At 40.2% G+C, this 24,400-nt stretch overlaps 1 protein-coding gene across 1 annotated transcript in view; it reads right to left on the bottom strand.

Annotated features, from left to right (window-relative positions):
- PREX1 (phosphatidylinositol-3,4,5-trisphosphate dependent Rac exchange factor 1) overlaps positions 1-23,433 on the bottom strand; it is a 248,191-nt gene extending 224,758 nt beyond the window's left edge. Inside the window, exon 1 of the mRNA XM_063459441.1 lies at positions 22,890-23,433. Coding sequence (XP_063315511.1) covers positions 22,890-23,030 — 141 coding nt within the window. The 5' untranslated portion in view covers positions 23,031-23,433. The remainder of the gene's footprint in view (positions 1-22,889) is intronic.
- Positions 23,434-24,400: the final 967 nt, after the last annotated feature.

Raw genomic sequence — 24,400 nt, 5'->3', positions numbered from 1 at the left:
GGTACACCCCTACAATGGATATGGTGGGTAGTGTTGTCTTGGTACACCCCTACAATGGATATGGTGGGTAGCGGTGTCTTGGTACACCCCTACAATCGATATGGTGGGTAGCGGTGTCTTGGTACACCCCTACAATTTAACCTGGTGGAAATGTGATCATATTGGACAGCCAGTTTCTGTATTAACATGTTTTTAGATTGTTATCTATTGTTATTATTGTGGGGTCATTGCTAGGGGTATGTTATGTATATGGGGGGGATGTTAACTTTAATAAGATTTGTTGGCAATGACCCCATTTGTTATTCCTTAATTGTGTTATTAATAATTTAATAAAGCTGTGGACTAATTATTTCCAACAGTATAACCTGTGTCCGTGTTTTAATGGGGGTTTGGGTAAGGTTAGCGCATATGCCGGCAAATCCGACTGTGCGCCTGTCATGTCTTTTCAGCGAAAATACAGTGTTTACATTACAGCCCAGTGATACCTCCACTGGCCACTCCTCAGATGGCTACTAGAGGCGCTTCCTGGGGCAGTGCTGCACAGTGTGACTGGCATTCAGTGCCACCCTCTGCATGCAGACACTGAGCTTTCCTCAGAGATTAGTAAATTAATATTAGTGCTAAATTCACACACACACATTGTAATTATTTGTTATTGTACACACACACACACAAAAAAAAAAAAAATAAGTGAACTGCGCTCAATATAGACCACAAGAGAACAAGTTAAAATAAAATACATACACGTAATAATGGAGAGATCTTTGATGGAATATACCTCAATAAAAAGAAAATAAAAATAGAAACAATAGTGAAATACAATTGTAATGTGACTATACGTTAAACTCAAATGCCGAGAGGGCACTCACACTTTATAGATTATTTGTAATTATATGTATTTGATAGTTGCCTATTTAACAGCTATGAATAAGGGGAAAAAAGCATATGAATTGACATTGCAACTCAAACAAATACAGTCCTAAGAAAAGGAGAAAAAAGCAGTACTAAAACGTTCACATTGACGTCGCCAGACAACCACACCCATGTCACGAAAAAGTAATATATTCACTTCACAGGAAACAAATACTAAAGTTAAGCAAAATAGCCTACCCTGCTTACAAAATCCTTCCTATAGAACATCCTCCCTGTCTCTTCCTCCCGTGTAGACTATACAGAAACGAGCAGAGATCTCTATACATTGCAAAGACACTTAACACATTTTTTTATTTTTATTTTTTTTAAATAAGGATGTTTTCTACGTGCAACAAAAACGCAAATCGTTTTGGTGAAACAGCAAAAACACGAAACCTAAATAAGCACCACCAATAATACAAAAAAAAAAAAAATACCATGTGTCCAGTCCTAGTACCTATATGAAGTCTGGTCGATAGAAGAAATAGCAGCCTTGATACAACACGGCTCCATGGTTCGGGTTACATTTTATACAAAACATGTTAATCTTCCAGCTAAAACAATTCAAACTGAAAACCAGTTAGAGAATTGTTCTACTTATAATTCCCTGTGTCAATTTCCTCACAATTAGCAATATAGGGAAGAATCTCTTTTAGCAATTTTGCTACCTGCACCCAATTCTGCACCAATCATATGGCTTTTATAAGACCATCTCATAGAAATAACATGGTTTTACTCAGCTTTTACGGAGGAAGCACCTCTAGGGGCTGCCAGAGTGTGAGCCATTAGAGGGATTTAAACCCTGCAATGTAAACATTGTGTTCTGCAGAATTACAATGTTTTACATTGGAAGGTGGAACAGACAGGGACATGTAGATTAAGTGGTCTGGGTGGAGATAGTATCTCTTTAAATGGAAGTGAGCAGAGACAGCATGATAGTACCACAAACACTACAATAACCCGCACCAGCTATGATGCTCGGAGTGACCTTTTCACACTTTGTCAGGACTGGGTGGTGATCCCGAAATAGAAGGCAGTCGTGGTCAACCTGCTTGTGTAGATATTTATCATGATGCTGACCAGGAACACAGAACTATGGGAATTTTAATTCTCAAGAGAATACAGTGCCAATGTGTATTATTGCTGGATGGAATCTTAGAATTGGCGTGTGTTCTTGTGTATTGCTTTTCCCCTTCAATGTTCAACACGTACAATAAAATATTAACTTAGGGATGTTCAGGCAGACTAGGCTGTTAAACAGCTTCGAGATTCTAACTCTAGACAGGTATGTTGGGGTTAAGATTTAGTGGTTTATGGTTTCCGTTTACTGAAATCAGTTATCGCTAATACCTAGCAGGGTGTGGTTTCCTCTGGTGGCTGTAAGCCCCCCACCCTATCCTTTGCATTGTTTCTATTTTGAAATAAATAAAAAAAAATCAGGGTCAGTGTAGCCAAAAGGTATTGCGCCACTCCAACGGTTGTAATACTCTTATAATGCATCGCCAACATTTTCAACGGGCAAAGGATTGTGGGAGAAGTAGTTCTAGAATAGTGGAGTGGGGTCTTAGTTTTGTCCACCCCTATAGTGAATGCAGAGCTGAAGGTTTACATTTTATCTGAATCCCTTAGAATTTACAGTGAATGTATAATCTCCGCTGAGAAATTCATGTAGGAAAATGGTGCATGCGCACAAAACTGGCCCAAATATGAAAGCGAATGTAGCAGTCGTTTTACACGATTTGCATTTTTTGTTTCTTTACGGTTTCTATCACAGAGTTTATAATAAGGATTAACAGGAAAACTAGAGAGGTTAAATGTGTGAATTTCTAAATTGTATTTAAATTATTTAAAATCTCAGGAATAAATATTTGTTAAACACGGTGGAGAAGTAAACCGAATGCAATTTTTTTTTAGAAAGTTATAGATACCCCTTTAAAATCCATACTAAATTCCTTCGGCTCACTTTACTACTCCACATCTCTCTTTCCTGTATAATAAAAGGTCTCCTTAGACCCCACCTGGCCTTAGGCCATCTCCCATCGATGCAGTTTTGGCGAGGCAGACATTTCCTGCGGGAGATAGCTTATATCACCTAACTAAGACTCATGGGAAATACAGTGCCAAGAAAAACAATTGCTGGCCTACCCTATCTCAATCTGAGGCCCAAATACTCCACAATTTTTTTTTCAATAAATCTTCTATTCCTGACCCTTTGACGGCTATCATCCTAAGCCACTCACTATCAGTCCTTTGATGCCACATGGAATACTTAATCCAAGTTAACATTGTTGTGTTTCTCTTCAAAAGTCCCACACTCTCTTGACAGCCCATCATCTGCAAAGCATCCACAGAGGATACAGTTACAGGACTGATCAGGTCTCTTCAATCTTGCCCTATTATACCACCTGATTGGTTCGAATTTATAACAGGGACACAGAAGGTGAAAGTTAACTCCGATCTCTCGCACCTTACAGAACAAGATTTTTTTTTATTTTTTTTTAATTCTTTATTTTTGTCGTGCAGGTGAGTACAAACATAGTCATGCGCCACAACAGCGTAGAGTAATATGAAAACAAAGACATGTATAGCAGTGGCTCTGAGAACTTGCACATTTTTTAAGGTTATATTAGTTGCATGGGTATGTCTAATGAGCTAAGCAGAATTTGTGTTAATTTGGTTATGTATATTGCAGTAGATTAGGTTCTCGCTTAGGTTGGTTACAGGCTGTTCTACTCGTCTGTGACATTAGTATGCTTTGTGGTTGTATCTACACATAATGCAGTTTTGTGACAGGGGTGAACAACACAATTTGTCTCATGAGTAAACTGGATAATGCTATCTATGTATGCCATGAGCTGGATGAGTAGTAGTAAAGAATTGTGTATACAGGCACACTTTGATAATCAAAAGCAAACAAACAATATTATAATAGATTGTCAACAGAGTTATTAACAGGGATATTAACCACCGAGGCTAGGGGCTTATGAGGCACCCGCTAGGGGCTTATGAGGCACCCTACAACTGAAGTAGATTAGACAGGGGGTGTACAAAGTCCCGCACTGGCCTTGGCAGCAGGTATTTGGAGGCTGGTCTCCCGGTTTCAACCCATGCCACTGGGGTGCTGCAAAGGGCTGTTCAGCGTGCTGTCTGGGGTGTCTTGGTAGGGCCCGGTGTCTTATTGCAGTTTGGAAGCTTGATGTGGGCCGCAGCGTCGGAACTTGGATTTCTTCTGTGCTAATTAGTATAGCGGTGTTGTAGCTAATAGCAGTGAGTGAGTTGATCGTTGGCAGTCCTGGCCTTATGTATGCTGCCGCACTCAGTGTGCTGAAGAGTCCGTCGGGTCTATGGTGCTACAAAGAGGGCACAGTGTGTGCAACGCTTCTGGGTGTCGGTGTTCGTGGTTCCAGGGTTGCTGGGCAGGAGGCTCCTTACGGTGAGTGAGGGGAGAGTGCCTGGCCATTCCGGGTGACAGCTTATGCGGGCAGATAACTTCAGGTTGGTCTCTGGTGGCGGGTGCTGTGGCACTTACTCTGGGTTTCCCCTCCTCCATCTCCGTTTTCAGCAGTTATGGCGCACATGGTCTTCGCCATCTTTGGTTTGGGCCCTGAGCTTGTGAGATGTCGTTGCCGGATCTCTGCCGCCACGCTGTGAGTGCGGCTATGGGGCGAGGACCGGGATCACCCCCCCGGTCCAGAGGGGGGAGGAAACAGGGCCGGGTCCGCGGTGAGTCAAAGTGCCTTTCAGGCTTCGTTAGGCAGGATAGTGGGGTGGCGGCCGTCCACCCCACTCACCGCCGGCTAAGTTCCCGCTGTGGATTGCGGAGATCTCACCTCCGAGGGACTGAAGCTACAGAAGCCAGCCTCTCCTCGGATCCGGTAGCCTTAGTGGGTCGCAGTGGTGAGTATTTTGAGTCGCTGTAAAGCTTAAATTACTGGCTTAATCCTTGGTATGTTGCAGGAGCCGAGCTCTCCTGCGACCGTCCATCTTGGCGGCCCGGCCCCGCCCCCCCACAGAACAAGATTTTAAACAATTTTTCAAAAACTTTGATACAATACCCACTCAAAACAACAAGAATTATTAGAGAATGGTTTCTCCGTTTAGAGAATAGGTGCCCTAGACAAATCAAGAGAACGTCTGATAGGATCTGACAGTAATACAGTGCTTGGGTTTGTTGGCTAGACAATATTTGCGATATTAAGAGGAACTGGAGAACCTTTAATTGAGACAGTATAGAAGTGTATCGTCTAAAGGGGATATTTGTCACCATGTACTGTCCACAAAAAAAAAAAAAATCACAGGACATCAAAAATAACCAATTAAAACCTTAACGAGAAAAAACAAATCGAAATCTGTAGATTTAAGTGAACCGTTTAAATAGATTTACAGGAAAGGGGCTTACAATTCAATTTTCTTTCATTAACTGCAATTTATTTCGATATCACAAACACGTCTAGGATATTTCAGTCATGTACAATTTACAGGTAGATTGACCAATTTCACACTTTGCTACGGAAATCGGCTGGAACTGTATAGAATGTTTGTTGACTATTTTCATGTATAGAATGCATGTCTTCACACTTTTCGTAAATGCACTGAACACACCTAATAGGTAATAGTGGGAGGTTTGCTGAACGCATATAAACACATTCCCAGAAAATTCATTATATTTAAAAAAAAAAAAAAAAAAAAGTGTGACACTGGAAGAATCGCTAGTAGATGTGACAAAATCAATCCCAATTAAAACGCAATTAGTACTTGTAGAAATAAAACCCACATTGAATTGGTCAATGAAACTTAAAAGAGGTACGCACAATGAAAACACACAGGAATATCCATTAATTCTTAGGTCAACAAGAATTTGAAAAGCAGATTCCATTAACTGGTGCAACAGGAGATCTTCAGAGGTCCATCTGTCATTCTGAGACACCACGACATCTCCGGGACAGAGTCATGACATTTCCTAGTGACCTTCCAACCTCTTGGAGAACCAAAATATTGAGCCCCTTGCATCTAGTTCTGAATGATAATTTAGATGCATTACTTAAAATGGATAATCCAGTTATCTGTTTGGTTATGTAGCATTGAGCTAGAGAGCCATGAACATAATGATCCTGTTTTATATGAATATAAAGGCATGTTTGCATCTATGTGCAAGTGTCCTCCGTTGATTTAAATGGGGAATTATTGAGCATTTACAAAGCATCAAACAGGTACGTATTGCCCCGTAATTCCCTAATTGTACGTGTGACCAGGTATCAGCTGAGACACCACAATTGACAGTTTTTTTTTTTAAAATGCCTTTCCAATAAAGGAGGAGTCTTACCCTATAGACTGTTTGAGCAGGGTCTTCTTCAACCCATCGTTCCTGTAAGTTTTCTTGTAATTGTCCTATTTACAGTTAAATCCCCCCCTCTCATAATATTGTAAAGCGCTACGGAATCTGTAGAAATGGCAATAATAATGATACGTCAGTGCTTACTGAATAGAGAACTTTTTTCTATTTACACAATAATGGAACCAACAGTTGACCTGAAAGGACTGAACCTCCAGCTTATAAAATATCAACTGAATTACAGCTGTTCGGGAAACAAAAAGTACAATGTACAAATGTCAAGAAATGGGGTACAAGACAAATAAATAAAATTACAGATCTTGTTTCCCCCCTTTCACTTCTTTCTGGAGTCCCTTCATTGTACCTTATATACTTCAAGGGAGAGAAAATACATCGTTGTTTTTTAAGCCAAGTTTGTTTGCTAACTAGAGCCCAGGGATTTGCTACAGTAGAAACATTCACTGGTGGTATATAGAGTTATATTTTGAAAATATAGAGGTTTTTTTTCCCGCTTTGTATTCACTGTACAGGAAAACAAACAAGCAAGCTTACTCTGACGTGTCCCTTTAATCTCTGTAACCAGTCCTTTGGACAAAGTATGATACCCCTTTGGAATGTGCCATAGATAACGTAACACTTTATCATTTACCCAGAAGTTGTTTTGGTTTTGTTTAGAAGTGTAAAACAAAAACAAATTAGCGGGATACATTTTTTGTCTCCCAAGGATGGTTCTCACTGCTGTAGCCTTAGCATAGGAGGATTTGTTTATGTAAATAGGACATTCCCAGGGTGTACAGACAGGACTACACAGAGATAAGATGACTTGTTCAGGGTCACATCAAGCACATTCCATATACAAACCAGGCTTCTTGGCACCAAGTGACAGAGTGACTATAAGCATCTCACTATACTAGATCTTAAACATTCCAACCAAGGCAGGACGACTGCCACCTGGGATGAAATGGTGAGGATGTCATCCATATACCTGGAGGGTTTTATCGAGGTCCAGTAGGTTTATTAAAAGTACTAGTTGCATTCGGAGAATGGGTGTGCAAATCTATTATCAAGCTTATTCCAAAAAACAAAAACTAAAAAAGTTATTTATTCTGTGCAGAACCTTATTGACCATCTCATCGAGGGCACAAGAATATGAAAGAGGTTCTCATAATACGAACGTGAAAAAAACCAAAAATATATAAAATCGCAAACAAATCACAGCAACCACGCTATTTTTATAATTCATTAAAGAAAATAAATACACTGTAGATGTGTGAAAAATATATATTTAGCTGCTGGAGAGGCGCTAGGGTAATAAGCTAACCGTTCAAAAAAAATGGACTGCTAGGGTACTCCTCGTATCATAACTACTATGATGAGGTGTAGTGGTTATGGTGCTTGGTGAGTCCATTTAATCCTACATTTCATACATTAAAGGCAGACTGGTACACTTGTGATTTATGCAACTAATACTCTTTGTGTCTGCAAAGGGTTAAAAGGAAATCCACTTACCTGCAATCCGCACTCACCCCCACCACGTGCTCTCTAACCCACTGCCCTATTTTGCATGTGGATGGTCAATCTACAACACTTTTCATATATGGGAAATAGTAAAAGACATCCTATTGTGTTTCAGTAAGAATAAGACACTTCCTTTACTGCAGATTTCTGACATGTCACGTTTTATTGCAACATTAAACAAACTTCTAATTGCGAAAATCAAAATAAAAAAAAATGTAAAAAAATTTCACCACACACACACACACACACACACACACACACACACACACACACACACACACACACACACACACACACACACACACACACACTACAGAAGTTAATTTAGGTTGATATAAACAAGTATTTATCTGCCTTTCTGAATGGTTTTGCGGCAGATCAGTCAATACATGGTTAGAAGGAGCACACAGGAAACCCAATATTTGGGTTTCTTATTCTGTAAAGCCTAGTAATAGGATCCCACAGATCCCCCACTGACACATATTCCGTCTTCTGCTTTTATCTTGTCACCTAGAGATAAATAAGTCATTCATTGCTTCGGCAGCTCTGCAACAAGGGCACCTTTGCCAGAATTTTAGCTCAGAAAAGGAAGCCTGACCCGGTTTTAATTCATCAAGATCAACTCCCATCTATTTGTGCTGCCACAGCACATTTCATAACTCTGGACCTTCTGCTAAACAGTAAGCAGCCCTGCCGTTCAGCGTCCCCACGTTCTGCATGGAGACGCTGAATTTTCCTCTTAGAGATGCATTGATTCCATGCATCTCTATGAGGAGGTCTTGATTGGCCAAAACTGCATTTGGCCCTTCCCCGTGCCGATTTTAGCCAATCCAATCCCTATGGGAAAGCATTGGATTGGCTAAAAATTGTCCGTGTTGATGATGTCACAAAGGGGGCAGAGCCAGCGCCGGCTGACCCGCACAGTGCTGGAAATATGGTGAGTTTTAAAAACTTTTATAGGGGGGCTAAGGGAGGGCAAGACATCTAATTGGTGGGTTTAGCACGGTAGGGTCAGGAATACATGTAGTGATCCTTTAACAATGTTGGTTACTGCAAACCCTAGCGCTGTACATGTTTGTGGACTCCATTTCCCATGATGCATACTCCCAAATTGGTGAAGTCTTCAAACATATGATGAAAAAAAAAAACATAAGCAATTACTAGTTTACTGTGCTAGTTTCTAGGTGTTAAAAGTTTATTTACATAGAATGAAATATATTACTCCTTTCAGAGCCCAGCATAATATTCCTTAAACAGGCAGGCCTAATATCAGGAAAGGGAGTGGAATGTGGGGGCGTTTTCGACCTGTCTGTGATGCAATAAGCATACAGTACAATTTGCCCGCCCAGAAAGAGTTGCAAAATTCCAGCGTGCAGCAGGGCAGCCAATCAAATCTGCCCGTATGCAAGTGCTGCTGAGCCTTTTTGTACTGGCTTTCAGTAACGTGATAAACAGAGTCAAAGCTCATAGAATCTTTAGATGTTCGCTCCTTTCCTTTGATATTGAATGTCTGTGAAGTAGGTTGTGCTCTTTAACCCCTTAAGGACACATGACATGTGTGACATGTCATGATTCCCTTTTATTCCAGAATGTTTGGTCCTTAAGGGGTTAAAAAAAAATATATATATATAAAAAAAAAAAAAAAAAATGTTGTTGGCAACTTTACTGTGCATTTGTGAACATGGTTGCCACAAGTTGTGGTATAGAAGTAGCTAGGAAAATTAAATAAAATTACAGTACCAGTCTGCAGAATGAAGAAAAGAGAATATAGCTCACCGGATGACTAGCACTCAAACTACAACTCCCATGATGCTTGGCATTAGTTAATAAAGTTTTATTTTTAAAGGGACAATCTTATGAAAAAATATAGGTTATGACGCACAAAAGTCTTTTTTGTTTCAAATCAACTATTCAAGTTGTGACCTGATCAGTAATCGGACAAAAGAATGTATCTTTATACGGATAATGTGGCTGCTTTTCTGTTTAGAACAAAACACAAAGATAAGACTTGAATAGGTTTTTGTCAGCACAACCAAAAGAGATAAAAGCCCCAAATTCCTGCAATCTAGAAGATATAAAAGCAGTCATAAGTTTAAAATGTTCTACAAACATGTTTACATATTGATTCGACAAACATTTAAAAATCAGACCCTTCATTTGTATCACGTTTTTAAATACGCTATGCAGATCATACAAGAAAAAGGTTTAATGAAAAATGATCATAAAATTCATCAAAGTGTCTAATTACAGGATTTTTCCCAAAACGGACTAGGAAGTGGTTGCCGTCTATGTTGGACTGCATTAAAAGACCACTATAGTCACCCAGACCACTTCAGCTCAATTAAGTGGTCTGGGTGCCAGGTCCCTCAGGTTTTAACCCTTCAGATGTAAACATAGCAGTTTCAGAGAAAGGGAGTTTCAGAGAAACTGCTATGTTTACATTGCAGGGTTGATCCAGCCTCTAGTGGCTGTCTGCCTGACAGCCGCTAGAGGCGTTTCTGTGACGCTCAATGCGAAAATCGCATTGAGCACGCAGAACGTCTATAGGAAAGCATTGAGTAATGCTTTTTTTGAATGCGCGCACGGCTCTGGGAGCTGACGTCGGAGGGGGAGGTGAGGTCACCAGCGCCGAGGGAGTCAGGCGCTGGATTAAGGTAAATGCATGAAGGGGTTTTAACCTCTTCAGCCAAGCGGGAGGGGGACCCAGAGGGTGGAGGGGACCTAATGACCCTATAGTGCCAGGAAAACGAGTTTGTTTTCCAGGCACTATTGTGGTCCTTTAATATCGCCAATACATTATCAAATGCATCCGGAAAAAGAGATGGACTGTGAAGGGATGACTAAACTTACAAGATCTGAGCTTTTTTAATAAAACAATTATGATCAGATTTATCAAATGCTTTTGCAAAATGTAAAATAGATTAAAAAAAAAAAAAAACTAAAAAAAACCTCCTTTGATTCACTGTTTCTCTGATAAGAGTAACAAACCTTTAAAAATAACTACTACTGCAGAACAGCTTAAAATGCTTTATATCACAGCATAGGAATGTAGAAACTTTTCGGATTTGACACTTTTTTCTTTTTTAAATTGGAATCCTAAAATAACATATATTACACCAATACACATCCAAACACACACACACACACACACACACACACACAAAACCATTTGAAATTGCTTTAAAAATCAAGTTTGATAGTTATCCAGATTAACCCTGAAGCCAAAAGGAACTCGAGACATTTAACGAGATTAGATTAAGGTAACTTGCACATGGGGAAATTTTCATTAGCATAACCTTACTGACCTGGTCTGGGGCGATCTTTTATATAAACCATCTGGCTACACAGGCTACATGATCCCATTAAAAAAGATTGGCACCCACTTGGCCACATTAAGATAAGAGAGAGTTCAAATGAAAACAGTATCCGATTTCATTTCAAGGAGTTGAACCACTTGGATTTCCACAAACACGAATATTAATCCCACTACAATGGGATGGTACGAGCGTCCAAGTCTGAGCGCTTTCAATTATAATTTTTCTAAATACCAATGTGAAATGAACAGTCAAGTATGACATGGGAAAAATTTAACCCCTTTTACGCTGTCAGAAATTCAAAGCGACTTTAAATTTAAGGCCATTGAAGCTGTACTGAAACATCTGATGTGGAGAAGGCTTTTTCCAGTTTATGTTCCAGAAAATTCGAGATTTGCATTTAAATTCCCTACAGTTTACGTCAATGAATAACCCTAGTTATGTTACAATGAGGATATCCTATTAAATGCATCACGGGACACAATCAATTTTAAAGTTATACTATGAACCACTACATTAGCTTACTGGGTCATATATTTTACCAGGACCTATTCTTAAATTTTAATACGATGAGTGCTAAAGGACATTTTAAAAAGGTTCCTTCATTAAACTCTTAACATCATTAAAGGGACACTCCAGGCACCCAGACCACTTCAGCTCATTGGAGTGGTCTGGGTGCCAACTCCCACTACCCTTAACCCTGCAAGTGTAATTATTGCAGTTTTTTTAAAACTGCAATATTTACCTTGCAGGGTTAAGTCCTCCCCTAGTGGCTGTCTATTAGACAGCCACTAGAGGACACTTCCTGCTTCATAGCACAGGTTTTCTGTGCTAGAGCGTCGCTGGACGTCCTCACGCTGTGTGAGGACCTCCAGCGTCGCTCTATTCCCCATAGGGAAGCATTGAAATTCATTTTCAATGCTTTCCTATGGGGTGCGCTAATGCGCATGCGTGGCATTGCCGCGCATGCGCATTAGGTCTCCTCGGCCGGCGGGCGAGATCAGTCTCGCCCACCGGCCGACGTAACCAGAAGGAGGAGCGGCGGGGGAGGAGGAAGCAGCGACGTGGGACCTGTCGCTGCCCCTGGTAAGTGACTGAAGGGGTTTTCACCCCTTCAGCAACTTGGGATTGGGGGGTGGGAGGGAGAGGGACCCTCCAGTGCCAGGAAAACGGATTGTTTTCCTGGCACTGGAGTTTCCCTTTAAAGGGTTCTTTCCCTTGTAGTTGGAAAGCAGTGTTAAAAAAATAAATAAAATAAAAAAGCAGTTGTCTGAAATGCATAAAACAACCAAAAATAGCATTGGGTTTCCAGTTTTCGGCCCTGACCCAAGACTTAGAAACATCACATTAGCTGTCCCACGCAGATTTATTTTGGGTACCAAATTGTACATAGGCATCTGGAATATCACAGTGATATGCTTTCTCCTAACATGAAAGAGCGGACGAGGTAAGTCTTACCTGGACTTCATTACCCAACCCAATTAAACAAACTTGTTTTCCTGACACTATATAACCCTTAGGTCCCCCCCACCCTCAGGGCCCCCTCCCGCTGGGCTGAAGGGGTTGAAACCCCTTCAGCTACTTACTTTAATCCAGCGTCGGGCTCCCTCTGTGCTGGTGACCTCTCCTGCCCCTCCGACGTTAGCTCCCGAGTGGAGTGGAATTCGCATTTCTCAATGCTTTCCTATTGACGTTCGGCACGCTGAATGTGATTTTCGCACCCAGCGTTGCAGAAGCGCCTCTAGCGACTGTCCGGAAGACAGCCACTAGAGGCTGGATTAACCCTGCAATGTTTCTCTAAAACTGCTATGTTTATATCTGAAAGGTTAAAACCTGAGGGACCTGGAACCCAGACTACTTAATTGAGCTGAAGTGGTCTGGGTGACTATAGTGTCCCTTTAAGGATTCAATATTACAAGGGTGAGTGTTTGAGGTCCAAGTAAAATGTTTGCTTTAAAATATAAGTTGAAGCACATTTACAATGGAATATAGATATTCATTCTCTCACAGCAAAGTATAATTGTTCTAAGCATATAATTAGCCTGGAACATATTCAAGGTGTTAAAGTAACTTGTGTCAGAACTGATAATTGCCTGAGGCCGACTCATTGATGTCTATTTAAGGTTTATTCATTAAATTTCAAATGGTAAAATGTAGTCTTAAATTCAAGCTGCGAGTAGAGATGTATGGGGAAAATGTATCCAAATTACATAGTTCCATCGTTATATAGCTGGAAAGAGACATGTGTCCATCAAGTTCAGTCTTTCTCACATCTGTTTTTTGCGGTTGATCCAAAAGAAGACAAAAAAAAAAACCCAGTTTGAAGCGCTTCTAATTTTGCAACAAACTAGGAACGAAAATCCCCTCTGGACCCCAGAATGGCAGTCAGATTTATCCTTGGATCAAGAAGCTATTACCTTACAGTTGAAAAATTATATCCTTGAATATTCTGTTATTGCAAGTATGCAGCTAGTTGCTGTTTAAACATCTGTACGGACTCTGATAAAACCACTTCTACAGGCAGAGAATTCCATTAGCTATTCTTGCCTAAATGTTGCAACAAATTTTTCAATAGACTACAATGTCGAATAATGTGGAATTAATAAACTATGCCCTAAACTTGTGTTGCTATGAGTAGGTTGCCAGGTGACATAGGACTTTTACGGATATACAGCGTATGTCAAGCCCTCAATTTCCTTCCTTTAACACAGAGCAACTTTCACATCCCTAAAACGAATTTGAGATTTCCCTCTTGTTTGCAACACAATGCAAAAAAAAAAAAATCACCAAAGATATATTTAGACACACATCCACAGAAGCTAGAATATACGAGTACTTAATGCTATAGAAATGGGAGGTAAAAAAAAAAAAGCAACCAAAAACAAATTGGGGCCAATATACAAAAGCTAAATCATGGCACTGCAGTCCAGGGATGAGCAGTGCAAGGCTTAGCTCATTGGCTGACAGCGACAGCTGATCACTCCCTGCCAACAACTCTAAGGGTTAAGCTCAGATTTAGTTCAGGAGAAGCTCCTGACAGCCCCCATGTAAAAAGCCAAACCATTCAAAAAAACAAAAAACAAAAAACAAAAAAAACAGGTTGACTTCTTACAGTGCAGAGGGGGTGCTAGGGCACTCCTGGCACCATAACCATTACAACGCACTGACATGGTTATGATGCTCAAAGTGTTCCTCAAATCAAGCATCATAGTGCCGAAATTATTATCGCCATTTATATAGCGCCAACAGATTCCGTAACGCCTTACAATATCATGAGAGGGGGGATTTAACTGTAAATAGGACAATTACAAGAAAACTTACAGGAATGATGGGTTGAAGAAGACCCTGCTCAAACCAGCTTACATTCTATAGGAGGTGGGGTATAAAACACAATAGGACAGGAAGTGGCAATCAAATAAGATGGGAGTGAAGCAGAGCTGGAGGAGAGAATAGAGTGCTGCCCTTTAGGAGAGAGCAAGAGACAGGTGTGTGAGGTAGAGGCTACTCTGGGAGGCCATAAGCTTTCCTAAAGAGATGGGTTTAAGGCACTTCTTAAACGATTGAAGACTAGGGGAGAGTCTGATGGCAGTAGGAAGGCTATTCCATAGGAAGGGAGCTGCTCGGGAGAGGTCCTGCCAGTGTGAGTTGGCCATACGGGTGTGAGTAGTGGACAGGAGAAGGTCACGGGCAGAGCGGAGGGAACGAGGAGGGGAATACCTATGGATCTGTGAAAAGATATAAGAGGGGCTAGAGTTGTTCAGTGCTTTATAGGTTTGGGTTAGCACTTTGAATTGACTCCTATAGTATACAGAAAGCCAATGTAAGGACTGACAGAGAACACAGGTATGAGAGAAGCAACTAGAGAGGGAAATCAATGTTGTATATTGGTGACTCAATAAATTAATTAATTGCATAGCTGGTTTATTTTTTTTGATCAAAAACAAGTAACTTGTCATGAAAGGGGAACCGAATCAGACATCTGGAAGGGGAACTAGACTGACGTGGATTCAACCTTGGCCAAAGCTGCACTCTAATGTACATAAATGGATTAAAAGGTTTTATTAGAAGTCAGTCATCCAACAAAGATAGTGGTAACTTGGGTACTAACTCAGAAATTGTTATTCATCAACTTTTAAATATACTTAAAAAGGGACAGTATAGTCACCAGAACAACTACAGTTTAGTGTATTTGCTCTGGTGAGTATAATCATCCCATTGTACAGCGCTATGGAATTTTGCTGGCCACTGGAGGTGCTTCCTGGGGCAGTACCGCACAGCGTGCAGCACTGCCGTTCAGTGTCTCCACCCTTTGCATGGAGACACCTAATTTTTCTCAGAGATAGATGCATTGATTCAATACATCTCTATGGAGGAGCTGATTGGCCAGGCTGGCGTTTGGTCCAAACCCCCTTGCTAATTTCAGCCAATCCAAATCTTTCCCTATGGTGATGTTAGCAAGCAGGCGGACCCACGCTGCAGTTGTAATAAGGGTTTATTACCTTTTAGGGGCACACCACCTAAATGGTGAGTTTATGTTCCAGAGTATAGTGTTCCTTAAATCAACAGAAGATAAAATACAGATATAATTGCAAACTGGAAATACAGCTCTTAGTGTTGAGGGCTTTTTAAATTTATAAACAAGCTATTTTGAACATGATCAGTGAATTAGTAATCGTATACTAAGAGATTATTCACGACTGAAAACCATGCAAAAGAAAGGCAGAACTATGAGCAAATGTACAGCGTTATGCAACACCTTTCAACATACAAGAAATTATACAAGATATTAAAGAACTTTGTGGAAACAATATAGTAAACATAGCGATGTGTCGCTCCAAGGAACCCACAGCGTAACCGAAGATGTCCATCCATCATTTGAATTTTTTTTGTGGCTATTTACTGAGCACAGTATCAAGAGGTATCTACAATGGCTACAATCCCTACACATGTGTCAAGTTAGGCGCAGGGATAGGCGATCTTCAGCACCCCCAATGTTGTGGACTACATCTCCCATAATGCTTTTAAAAAGCAATAATGCTGACAAAAGCATTAGAGGAGTTGTAGTCCACGACATCCGGAGTGCCGAAGGTTGCTTGTACCTGCTGGGAGGGGAGGGGGGGTGGGGGGCGGTTCACAGTAAGGGTGGGCGGTTCACAGTAAGGGTCCCCCCCCAATATGGTAAAAAGGTCCATCAACAATTAACAAAAGATTTATTAGATTTCAATTATTTTCCTCTTGTACATATTTTGTAATTTGTGGGGTGGACACAGCGAGCTTAAGTTACAGATGTTTGCAGCAGATCGGACAAATACACGAGTCCAAATAACTTTTCCCTTTAAACAAAAAACAAAAAAAACCTCAGACAGCTTTCAACTTTATGAAGTGACACGATGGTCAGACATTACATGAGCTCAGAAAATATGACTTGTACTGCTTGTATTACACCCTTTATTACACTTGTCTGGACAGATCTAGCCCTCTCCTGCCATATGGGAAATTGCTCAAAGCTATTTTAAGCAAAAGAAGAATGAAGATTTTTTTTTTTTTTTTTTAGAGTCCTGTTCTGTGAAATCCATTTTTAACCCCTTAAGGACACATGACGTGTGTGACACGTCATGATTCCCTTTTATTCCAGAAGTTTGGTCCTTAAGGGGTTAAAGTGCACCTGTCAAGTGGAAATAACACTTTTTTTTTAGATAAAATTTAAGCTAATGCAGCACATGCATAGGTAAAGCTATATACAGGTTTTAAAACTGTACATCTTTGACCCATGCTTTACCCTCTGACGGTTGGCAGAGCATCACTGGAGGGGTTATCCCAAATCATTCACAGGGCAGGATTTGCCTATGTGTATGGCAACACAATGATATATGGAGCCACGTTCTGCCAGCATCCTATTCAGGTTTAGGTTGTGTGCAAGTACTTATGGTAGTTGTGCATCTCGCTCTACAATCCTAAAGAGGTCTCAAAGTTTGATCATGCTTTTATCCCTCATTTGCAACCCTGCAGGGGCATATTCCTGAATGGTTAATTAACACTTCACATTCACTACTCAGGCAAAATTCTAAGGTACAAATTGTTCCAGTCACACCCAGTGAACAGCAGCCAAGCAGAGGCTAAAATGGTCCAGTAACGAAAAGACGAGAAAAACACAAAAACAAATCTATATATTATTTTATTTTATTTATTTTTTTTAAATACAATTTTCATTTGTCTGGTTTCTAAAAGGCAGTTTGCCACTAGGTGCAGCCAAAAACACACAAACAAAAAGCAACAGATTAAAAAAAACAGAATGCCAGTGTTTTCAACCCCTTAAGGACACAGGACATGTGTGACATGTCATGATTCCCTTTTATTCCAGAAGTTTGGTCCTTAAGGGGTTAAGAAAAAAAAGAAAAAAAAAAAGACTTTGGACCACAACAAACTCTGATGAAGAAGAGAGATTCAGCATGAAGTGAAAAAGTTATTGCCCCACAAGAAGATACACAGAGGTAATAAATATATATCAGTACGTAGAATTTTAACGTTGCCAAAAGCTTGAGGTGGAAATCGAAGCCATTTCACAAATGTATTATTGGCAAAAAGGTGTGACGGCGATGTTTTGACCACAGACGGATGCCAGCTGTGCATCACATTTTCTGTAGCAAGCTTTTTTTTTGTGACTGCTCGAAGTTCTTTCAACATAGATCTGTCAAACCCCGTTTCCCTTTAACTGATCTCTTCGCAACTTTAAAATGAAGTCTCCAGGCACCAAAACAACTCCAGCCCCGGTGCCATACCACGATTAGATGTCAAATCATTTTATCGTAGTTTGGCACGTTACCTTGGTCAAGTGAACTGATGTTCTCAGCCAATGAGCATCAGCTGCGTAGAATTAACCGGATGCTCCCGCACTAAAACAGTGATTACTCACCAGGGGATGGCGTCAGGGCACTCTTGGTACCATAACCACTACAGCATGGAGTGTTAGTTTAATGGTTACGTTATCTTACGTATCTTTTGCTTAGCTCTGATTACCATCTCCTGTCCACTGCATTCATCTAAACAATGTTGCCCTCTAATTGTTGTCAGCAGCCTGATAGGATTTGCACATCTTTAAATAAAAGATCTAAGGTGATGAAGTTTTTCTTTTGTTACGATAAATCTATCAGACAATTATCTGTTAACATCCCCATTTGGTCAATAAAAAGAGATAAAGGAAATCCTTGTCTTCTGTGCTCCACCCATGATGAAAACGGTAAAGTTTAACCATTACCTACTGCACTTAGTTACTAGTATTCAAAGACAAAGCAACAGATGTTGGTAGCACGTAAAGCAATACGTTTCTTTGTGGCCTTATTTAATAGAGAGGTTATCCCCAGGATTTCGCTTTGATTGCAAACAACAGTACATTGAAACTTTGGAAACGTACCTATATACACAAATCGTTTAACCCCTTAAGGACCAAACTTCTGGAATAAAAGGGAATCATGACATGTCACACATGTCATGTGTCCTTAAGGGGTTAAGAGACTTCCTTACCCCCTCCCCCCCAGTATATACTATAAACCTATTAAAGTTTCAAAATTCAAAAGATTTCTCCCTGCAAATTACAATGTATCTCACTGCGCATCGCTGCATTCTTACCCACATCCAGGGAAAAAAAATGTTTAACATAATACAACAGGGTCATATTTTATGTTGCGAACTACATGGGTGCCGAGTACGTACAGTGAGACCAGAAGCTAGAAGGTATTTTCACTAAAGGGTTAATGATTGGAACTGAAAGGGAAATTCAATTTTTTAGGCCAAAAGTAGTCAAACTGAAACCATAGCGGACTCTAGATTTTTTTCTGGTTCGACTATTTTGGTCTAAATTCACTTTGCATTCCCCAAAAATGTTAGCAGTGAAACTCTGTAGCATGTTTTCATTTATTGATTTTTATGGCAGACTCGAAGGTGTAAAACAGTGTCCGTCTTACTAACAGGAAGCCTATGGTGAGTTTTTACAAGGGAAAGCCTCGCAGTTTTTAGATAAAAGGCCCCATAGCCTAGATTTAACAATAGAGGGAAATGTGAGGGATTGTAGCAGTAAGGATAATTTGGCCGATGCCCGCTGTCTTTCTGTCTATGGTTGCATTAAATAAAAAGGAACTAGAAACAAATGCATCTCACAAACTTAAGCAAGAAATCTCACACCACAAGAAGCAAGATGCAAAAAAAAAAAAAAAAAAACATGTTACTTCCTGTTAAGCAGTGTACATTGGGTACTGTGTGTTCATGTGGCAAAGCAAACTTGTAGTGCACACATTTAAATTTATTTAACCCTGCCACGCCAAAGGGGCATAATTAATTGTTGCACTCTATAATATTGCTATTTAAAGGAACACTATAGTCACCAAAAAATGTTTAGTTTAATGAAGTAGTTTTGGTGGATAGATCATACCCCTGCAGTCTCACTGTTCAATTCTCTGCCATTTAGACGTTAAAATCACTTTTGTTTCTGTCCATGCACCTTAGCCACACCTCTCCTGGCTGCGAGTGACACAGCCTGCATGACAAAAAAACAAAAGCTTTCATGTTCAATAAAATGTTAACTTACTTTAGAAATTTGTATTTCCTGCTCTGTGAATTCAACTTTTATCTCACATACACACACACACACACACACGAGGCTCCTGCAAGGTTTAGAAAGCCATCAACAGTGCAGGAAATAAGAGATTCTAGATTAAACAGACTGTGCAATAAAGGAAGTATAAAGATTAGATCTCCTTTACAGGAAGGGTTTAGGAAGGGTGTGCAAGTCACATGCAGGGATGTGTAACTTGGGCTCAATAAACAAAGTATGGCAGAGAATTGAACAGTAGTATTTATACATCAATACTACTTCATTAAGCTAAAGTTGTCTGTACCGGTTATTCTATCTCCGCTATACTTACAGTTATGTTTTTTTAGCCCAAGTTTTACAATTCGGTTTTAACGTCACTACAGATTGGTGTTTTAATGAGTAAACCTCACATATTCACCCTTGCCTGCTTCCTATGGAGACAAATGCCTGCATAAACAGAGCACCCAACGCACTCCACAACTCTGTAATAAAGAATGCGAGGTTCATGGGAGCTGAAGTCCACAGCAGATGAAACATCAAAGGGTGACACATCTTTTAGAAAGCCCACTGCAAACAGCTTGAAATAAACACAAAAAATACACAAAACTCCATGAGACTTTTTTCCCCACGAAAAAAAAAGAGCTTTTATTTTCAATTAGAAGTTAACTCACTTTAGAAGTTTTTATGGAATTTCGGAATGCCAAGTATTATTGCCCTATGATGATAAGGCTAAGCTTAGCACGCCTGCTGGTGGAGTATCAACGGGAATGTAATTCAAAAAACATCTGGAGAGACAAGGTTAGCCATTACTGATCCATAGCCTCGCTTCTCTCATCCAGTCTGGTCCTTATAACTGACACTCATTTGCTCATTAATTCTGTCTCCTCCTTTCACTGCTGGAGGCCATCCATTCTAACTAAGAAATACTGATCTGCAATGGGAACTGAAGGCGTGTGTTGGAGCCAAAGGGCAAAGCCAAGAATGGGGGCTGTTTTTTGGGCAGGATATAGAGATTAGTGATTGCTAACCTTTGGCACTATGTGTGCCAAGTTCTAGTCATATGATGTAAACAATGGTTAAAGAAGATTGTTCTATTTCTTTTTTCTTGGGTTTGATTACAACATTGAGAGGTTTATTCACCAAATCCTGACTTCTAGTGAACAGAAAAACAATTGCAAAATTCAGGCTAAAAAAAACCCCATAAAAACCCAAGTTGCACACTTAGCTGGGAAGGAGAATTTTCCTGAAATCGACTAGCTGGCCGAAAGCTAGGAAAAGCTAGGGATACCATGCAGAATTTACCTGACTTCCCACTAAACAGGGATTTGCCCAAAAGCTCTTACTCCAATAGAGGAATGGAGTGTAACATGGTTATATTGGCCTAAATGTACAATTATTTTGTAATTGTTGGTAAACTCACAGTTTAGTGAGTACACTCCCAAATCATTCAAATTGGCAAATAGTATTCTCCAAGGTTTAACCCCTTTAGGACACAGGACGGAAATATTCTGTCATTATTCCCTTTTATTCCAGAAGTTGTGTCCTTGACGGTTTAACTACAATCATTTCTCCTTATTGTCCATCCAAAAAGGTAGTCCACTCCTAACAGAGAAAAGTATCACAAATGACCAACTTAGTGTCCATTAACCGTTTTTATACCATTTGTTATGCTGCCCAAAAGAGACAGAAAACTGATCATACAACTTTGTAAAAGCATTGGTTTTCTGAACTGAAACTCCCATCAAGCTGGCCTGCATGTCTCTATCAGCTAGAGAGAGGGGGAGGGTGGAACTCACCTTTTGGAAAAAAACTTTAAATAAAATAGTTGATGTGTAATATTTTACCCCAAATCATGCATTCATCAAAACTTCCAGTGCCCACTTAACCCCTTCAGGACAGACTCACTGTTACTGTGACAGTATAAATTAACTAAGCTGTAATTGGTCTTAAAGGGGTTAAACAATAAGTATTCCTAAAAACTGAAGATTATTGAAAACCAATGGCAAGTCCTGTATATACACACATAGTGTGTTACCTCCAGCTAGGATGGGCTGCTCACAATGTTTTGTTGGGATATGTCCACATGCTGATGGGAAGCACATGAGGAGTGCTGCCCCTGTATACAGGAGGGAATGCAAGACAGCTAATCAAGGCTGGTTAGTGTAGAAGTGAGGTGTGTCTGGGAGAGCATAGTGGGACTGGCAAACCATTATGCAGAAGAGGACAGGGGCCCTTTAACCCCTTAAGGACCAAACTTCTGGAATAAAAGGGAATCATGACATGTCACACATGTCATGTGTCCTTAAGGGGTTAAGAGACTTCCTTACCCCCTCCCCCCCAGTATATACTATAAACCTATTAAAGTTTCAAAATTCAAAAGATTTCTCCCTGCAAATTACAATGTATCTCACTGCGCATCGCTGCATTCTTACCCACATCCAGGGAAAAAAAATGTTTAACATAATACAACAGGGTCATATTTTATCCTTAAGGGGTTAAATGAAGCCATCACACTGTCTGTGAAATACACCACATTAACAGGAAGAAACTGATTGCAACACAAACTGCCCACCACTGCAAAAAAATAAATAAAAAAAAAACAACAAAATCAATGAAAGAAAATCTATTCTACACTGGGGAACCAACCCATTATTAACCCATTGTATTGGGAGGAGGTGGAGGTGGGAGTGATAATACAACATTCTATTATTTAAAAAAAAAAAAAAAAAAAATCAGCACATGGGGGCTGGCTGCCGTCTAAAACGTTACACGTGAAACCTAGTCAGTGATATTTACTAAAAGGGAGAATTTAAAGTCATTTTCACTTCAGCTAGTAAGCCTGAGTTTTTAAAATATCCCCCTCCACCCCCATCTCTAGATCTGTACTCCACACATATAGACAGCACTTTATCTAGCCCTCATTAACCCTTCAAAGTGTCATAGAGCCAAGTGATTCCTACCCTCTCTAATGATTTAAATGGGGAGGCAGTCCTAAACCTCTCTGTAAACCTGATACAATGTGCCTATTCTGACACATACACTGTTAAACTCCATACACACATAATCCTAGCAGGTCAGAATGTAACCAATAATCAGAGCTTGATACATTAGAAGGGATACTGATATCCCCAATGGCATCGCTCACATTCTGTAGTAATGAGCGGACTGACCCAGTGAGCTAGCACTCTAACCTGGAAGATGCACGTAGGACACATTGAATACTCACAGATTGAAGGAAGCAGAGTGTCCCCACATAGTCCCTCTCAGTGTTGAGGATCTCATTAAGTACACACAGTCGGAGCCTCAGCTGACGATCAGAATCCTTGCTGCTGTTATCCACACTAGTTCCAATCCCTTCTCCCTCCATGGTGTGAGAATAAATCCTTTTCAGGGGTTCACAGCCCCCCAAAATCCAGCAGTTCCCTCTTGCACCCCTACACAGCCCCCAGTGATGCCTCTCCTTGGAAACAAGTTAATGGAACACTTGGGAGATGTCCTCTGCTGTGATGTTCTCCAGCCAACTAGGGGTCCCCAGTAACATCCTCTAGGAGTGCATGATGGGGTGACCCCCCAAAATCCTCAGTGAAGCAGTGCTCAGCTATGACTCCCAACATGAAATGGGTGTGCAAAGTTTGCAGATATGCTTCAGGCAGAGCCCTCCCCTCTGTGTGCACTCAGCTCCCCGGAGCTAGGGTCATCTGATGCTTGTGATGGTAAAACCAGGGCTGGCTCTCAGTGCTGCATGTCATACTCACACTCAAACTGAGGGAACTGAGCTGCACACTGAGCCTGCCTGCCTCCTGAGCTACTGGGGAGCGTCTGCCAACGCCTCCTGAGACCAAAACGTACAATGTGTTCAGCAGCAGCAGCAGCAGCCTGTGCTTATGGGGGAGGGTGATAGGTGTCCTTAAATCTCTCCACACTCCCTGTATTCACATACAATGTTACTAGATTGTTATATTATACTGTTACTCTGTTTATACATAGATTGTACCTGCTTTTATACACGTTCTAAAGGAATTAGATATTTATTTTACAGAATTAGTATGTGTTTAGAAATAAACACACATTCTACATTTTATATATTATTATTATTTATTATTTTATTTTTTTATTAAGCATCCTTTAGTAGTCAGGAAAGGAAAAATATTAGAGTTGTCCTATTATTATTATTATTATTTATTTATTTTTAATTTTATTAAGCATCCTTCAGCAGGCAGGAAAGGAAAATATGTTTTTATTTTTAAAGAGTTGTCCTATTATTATTATTATTACTATTTTATTATTTATACAGCGCCAGCAAATTCCAGATGTAGTTATGCCAGATACACCTAGTTTTCTTGGACCATTGTCTTTATGCTGATGGGCAGTGCATGAAAGGTGTTCCCCAGCATGTATGTGGGATTCATGTGCTGAACTGATATTCCTCTTGCAACATTTAAATTCTAAATACTTTTTTTTTTGTGCTGTTCACCAACACCTATATGTGACCAGTCAAATACGGCATGCTGCACATAGATTGTACAGCGCTACGGAATCTGATGGCGCTATATAAATAATAATAATAATAGATGGTGTGAGACAAGAATATATTCAAATGAGGTCAAAAATAGCTGAGTAGAAGGGAATACAATCTTACATTTTCTGGGTAATTAATCATTGGATAGGGGACAAGTATTATAGATACATACTGCACTACAGCAGCGAATTAAAGGCAGCCCTGCACTAGGCATATGA

The sequence above is a fragment of the Pelobates fuscus genome, chromosome 6, assembly GCF_036172605.1.
Source record: "Pelobates fuscus isolate aPelFus1 chromosome 6, aPelFus1.pri, whole genome shotgun sequence".
Classification (NCBI taxonomy): Eukaryota; Metazoa; Chordata; class Amphibia; order Anura; family Pelobatidae; genus Pelobates; species Pelobates fuscus.
This window is presented reverse-complemented; position numbering and strand designations above follow the sequence as displayed.